General features: G+C 41.2%; 1 protein-coding gene across 1 annotated transcript in view; it reads right to left on the reverse strand.

Annotated features, from left to right (window-relative positions):
* cftr (CF transmembrane conductance regulator) overlaps positions 1 to 3,366 on the reverse strand; it is a 33,880-nt gene extending 30,514 nt beyond the window's left edge. The window contains exons 1-4 of the mRNA XM_054777804.1: positions 3,096 to 3,366; positions 2,181 to 2,291; positions 623 to 734; positions 64 to 279 (exon numbers count right to left, since the gene is read on the reverse strand). Of these exons, the coding sequence (XP_054633779.1) occupies positions 64 to 279; positions 623 to 734; positions 2,181 to 2,291; positions 3,096 to 3,148 (492 nt within the window). The 5' untranslated portion in view covers positions 3,149 to 3,366. The remainder of the gene's footprint in view (positions 1 to 63; positions 280 to 622; positions 735 to 2,180; positions 2,292 to 3,095) is intronic.
* Positions 3,367 to 5,547: the final 2,181 nt, after the last annotated feature.

Genomic DNA, 5,547 nt, shown 5'->3' on the forward strand with positions numbered 1-5,547 from the left:
TAACATTGTGACATAAAATCACGACCTGAATGACTGCATAATTGCATCTAAGAAACGCCTCACCTTCTTGTAGATGAGACTGAAGAGGGCGATGCGGATTTGCATACCCAGGTGATGCAGGCCAAAGAGGGCTGGCTGCAGCAGCAGGAAGCGAGCCGTGAAGAGCAGGCAAAGGCCCAGTGCCAGGAAGTAGCCCTGGTTCCGCTCCGGAGCGTGGAAGGGGTCAAAGGAGCTGATGATGCGACCCAGAAGCTGAGGTTGCACTGTCTTGGAGGCCTCCTACGTGAAGAGATGATCATAGCAGGACACACCGTTTCCTCAAATCCTCTCACAAAGCATTTTTGGTGCATACTGCTATATATAGATATATATTTTTTTTTACATTTTGTCAATTCAAAAAATGCATGAATGTTAATGCTTTCTTTATGGATGACATAACGATAATATATTTATATACTTTAATATATTTTTGCTAATGCTAACCATTAAAAGGCACTGTAACTCTAATTTTCTGCAGATTTTTTGTCTTGTTAACATGAGGAATTGTCATCCCGGCAGTGTACAATAGAGATGATAATGCTTCAATAATGATGCTAAAGAAGAACAAGATCAGCAGACCCACCCCGAAGTAGAGGAGGACTCCAAAGAAGGCAAACGGGCCAAGGAAGCAGCGAGCCAGCGCCCGCATCAGTCTGGGCTTGTTCTTGGCTGAGACCACCTCTCTGTCCCATTCTCTGCAAGGAGGACAGGACACATGGGGGTCAAACAGTAGCGGCTGTCTAATGTCAGTTTTTAAGCGTCCTCTTATACCACGATTAACCTTTTATCCGACAAGCTGATGTTCAGAATGCTCGTTAAACCTCACCAGGAGGCTGTAGTGGACGTATTTTAACAGCTTGTCAATCTGAAATCTCAAAGCAACTCAATCCGTAATTGGCCTTGTTACATCACAGCGCTCTGAACCTCCAAGTCAAGTAAGAAGCAGCTTTGTTTCATACAGTAGAAGCACAGGGATGTTGTGATAGCAAGTGCATGAAGGACATGGAGGACACCAGGGACAACCAACCAGAGTGATTAAAGAAGGGGTTAGGGGGGGACAAAGGCGCTTGGACACACAGCTGACAGATTTATACTGTAAAGAAGACAGATGACAGCCATACAACTCCTCCTCATTTGGACTCACTAGAACAAACTCTATAACATTCTACAATGGCCTAACTTGAGGCCTGATAGAAAATCTGGGGATTTGAAGGAGATGGAAGCAGCAGCACACGAATCCGAAAATATTGAAAAAGTGGAGTGCATTGCCCACCAGCAGTGGGATACAATTCCTCAGGAACGCTGCCGGAAGCTGGTGTCTGGCTATGGATCAGCAGATCATAACAACACTGGGGTGTTCTACTAAGCACCGGAGTGTGTTTGGACACAGCTTTTAATCAAATGCTAAGAGGAGTTTGGTGTGGAAGACCAAGCTATCTGTGGCCTCAGGCCTCAGAAATGGACAAAAAAAAAGTCAAAATCTTGTAGAAAGTCTTCCCAGAGGAGTGGAGCGCTTCACTTTTCACTTTCTAGAGGTGGAGAGTGTCCCAATACTTTTGTCCTTGTAGCCCATTTTTTGTCTTTCTCATTTCCAGGTTTATAAAGTCCACCTTGTGACCTGAGTGAGTGATGTAGAGGTTCACAGCGTGCTTTCATTTCAAGATAAAGTTCACGTTCCCAGAAGCCTTCACTGTTTGCCTGCTTGAAAATAATGAAGCCAATCACTCACCAGCAGACATTCATCAGCCGTTTTTTTTCATTAAAGGTCACCTTTTTAGCATTTATTGGCACCGGGCCACTTGACGTGGGATGTTAGGGGCAGCAGGATACCATACCGACTTTTAAAAAAAATTATTTCTATTATGTTTGGGGAAATGGTTGGAAGCATTGTTGAACTTCATATTGAAACGTAAAGACGTAAGGTGTGTTTGTTTGGCACACATTAGCTTTAGTTCACGTCCGACCGCGTTTAAATGCCAGCCCGTATTTTAATTTGACTTTGAAGGAAACAGGGAAGACGTCCTGCGACTGTAAACATATGGAAAGGGCAAAAAAACAAAACACAAAAAGACAGGACTTGTGGGTTCAAGTTTACATCAAAGTGCTTTTGGAGATATCAGAACTCAGGGAGGTCCACAAACCTTTCCAGTCGCTCAGAGAGGTTCCCAGCCAGATCATAAGAAGGAGCTTTGTAAACATCAGTGAGGTCCAACTTCTTCCTGAAGCCCTTTCTTAGCAGCGGGGACATCCACCTGAGCAAAAAAAAAAAAAGACAGATGAAACAAGACTGAACCTACTACTGTTTTTATCCATCTGTGTACTGGAATGTATCAGAAAAATCTAGAAGATGCCCTGTGTGGTACATAGTGGCCATCTACCATGTAAGATGCAACATACTCACACGTAACAAGATATCACTTGAACTGAAACACAAAATGCGTCTTAAAGTTGATGCAAGGTGCTTCCTTAACTTCGCAAAGGATCTTGAAGTGACACTTTTACTACCTTGTTAAGGCCACTTTTACACACACATTAACAACAACAACAACAAAGAATGAAAGAGCAATAGACATCAAGATAAGCACAAGCTATACTGTTTTAACAGGTGTCCAAACTTCATACTATGCAGAAAAATTGAAGGATGGGGATGCCACTTTGATACACTTTGTACATTAAAGGTGTTAAAACAATCCAAGGTAGATCAGTGTATTAAGCTATCCGAACAAAACATCCACATATTAGTTTTGCGTTATTGGTGACAAAGCAAATGAGTGTACTATATCTAATAATATATTTAATTAATAATGTATTTTATGTTTACAATATGCCGAGGACCAATCAAAAAAATGTACCCGGGACCATCCACTACCACAAGAAAAATGCGAATTTGTTCTCCTCAAATTGAGCACTAACTATTTGCACTTTCGACTAACAAGAATATTTATTACTTAATGATTAAGTGCGTACACAACTCTTGTATCACGTAACGAGTCTGCTCCAACAGCACACAAGAGATAAAAAAAGACATATGCAGTGACTCAAACGTGTGCCCTTACCAGAAGCAGAACCTGGACAGGAAGTTCACATCTTCCACTGGTGACTTCTGCATCCTTCGCGTCGTTTGCACCTGAGACCGAGGCTAGTGCGCCCCTCACATTTGTGTACCCCCCACTGTGACTGACAGACAAGACTGGCTCCCACTTTGACTGACAGATCCCAACTTTGTCCAGCAGACTCAATGTGACGATCCTCCACGAAAGACCCCCACGAAGAGCGCGGTCCTCCTGCACGGCGTGACTGTCAGCGTTGACACACTGTCCATCCTTTATGTGCGCGCGCACCGGACACACGCACGTCATTTCCACGAGCCAACCACACCTCAGCGCCAACACACTGGTCACGTGACTGAAGAACACCCCCAAATACCCCCCACAGTCGAACACACGCTGGTTCACTTCCAAGTTGTTCTAAAAAAAACCAACAACATCCAAATAGAAAATCATGTAAAAAAGGAATGTATTGACGTACTTAACTATCATGCAAGTGTGAAAGAAATGAAGCACAAAAAGAATAAAATAATTGTCATTCAAGTGCAAAAAGAAGTTACCACTGTATAACACAACTGCTTAAGTAAGCAAACTCCAGTAAAACACAGCCACTGTTTGCAGAACAGTGTTCTCACCTCGAGGTGTTTTATAGGCACTGCTGCAACTTGGAGATTTTACCATTTGCTAGGTCAAATTAGCATATGTCATTTATATTTGTGTATTATTTATTTATTTATTTACTTTATTTCCCGACCCTTTCCTCTGATGCAATTAAAGTTAGGGTCACTGTTCTGTGGTTATCATCACATACTTTTTTTTGGTGACGGTATCACACACACGCACACAACCCCTATGATACACTTAAGTTTCATATGACCATAGTTTGAACTCCCAAGTTTTATTAGTATCAATTTTTGATTTGACTCCAAACTGTGCCACCTTAGAATTTGCATTCCACTGCATTTACTCTGCTTTTCCTAGGCTTTTCTAATTTGGTTGTCTAGTTTGAACTACGAGTAATATAAAAATGAGACTAATCACACATAAATGTACATTTTTACTGCTGAAGTTGTGTAATGACTGTCGTTTGTGGCATGTTTGTAGGAAATACCTGCTGTTGCTGTTACTAACCTTGCATGTAAACACTTGATGCACGCCCCTGTGCTAAATGAGGATGCCCAGGTGTATACTCTCTGCTTGTATGCTTGATTACAACATGAATACTAAATTTTAACTTTTAATTTGGGACATTGCTTCCTGCCTGCTTCAGCTGATGCTCCTCATAACGCTTATAAATGTCATTATAAATTTCATTTTACCACAAACACACACTTCAATAACACTCAATAATGTAGTAGAAACAGTTCCGGTACATTTATATGAATTCCTTTAAAAAAAAAAATCAGTTTCATCAGAAGAGGGAGGATCAAAACATTCCACAAGGGAACACAGATAAAGTGGGAAAATGCAGTAAGCCTTTGGTCTCAGAACATATCAGATGAGCATTTGCAGTCAGGTTAGACTGCTACTTAAACTGCTACTTCACTTGACATCCATTTAGAATATGTGACATGGCATTATGAGTACGAGCAAAGCGAATGGTGCCTCAATAAATAAATAATTAAATCAGGCTTGTCTTGTTCAATTAGTGACATGTTCTCCTTGCCTTGCTAGTAAAGTGGTAATTACTATACGAGCGTGTGCATGAAGAGTTGTTCAAATTGTGCATCTTGTTGCCAGGGCAGCAGCTTTCATGACCCCAGCAGGAAATACTGACCTCTGCTGTTCATTTACAGTAACACACCTTTACCACGCAGGTCCTGATTGGAAATCTGCCATTGCTCAGATTTAACCAAAGGAAATAATGTAAAGTGAAATCATCTCTTGTGGGGTCAGATTAAGTTCTCATAAAACTTTTACTGACTACACAGACAACGTTTAAAGTCGTATTTCAACACTGATAAACATGCAGAGGGTTGCTGCTTGCGCTTGGGAGGACAATCTCTTCACTTTAACATAGCTGACTTTTTCCGGCTTACATTACATTTCAGGCCAATTTAGCCATATTGTACTGAGCAGCCAGGACAGAAATACCAGTACCGCTTTCCTACACTGCAAAAAAAGCTCAATTTCCAGCGCTACGGTTATCATCAGATGGATATTAACAGTAACTTTAATAGTAGCAGTAGTAATAATGATAGTAGTTAAAGTAGTTGCAGCAGTATTGCTCATCTGTTCCAGGCCCCATCTGCCTTGCGAGTGCAGCTATCAGTGTTGCCAGCTGTACAATAACTATCATATTTGAATGATAATTTCACACTCTGTACGATAAATAATTAGCAAACACAAACAGGATACATATACATACACACTTATGTATACAATATGTACATTCAGGAGTACCTTATGGTGGGAACATTAGGACAATTCCACTTCTCCAATTCTCACGTGCCTCGTTACA

The sequence above is a fragment of the Dunckerocampus dactyliophorus genome, chromosome 5 (assembly GCF_027744805.1).
Source record: "Dunckerocampus dactyliophorus isolate RoL2022-P2 chromosome 5, RoL_Ddac_1.1, whole genome shotgun sequence".
Classification (NCBI taxonomy): domain Eukaryota; kingdom Metazoa; phylum Chordata; class Actinopteri; order Syngnathiformes; family Syngnathidae; genus Dunckerocampus; species Dunckerocampus dactyliophorus.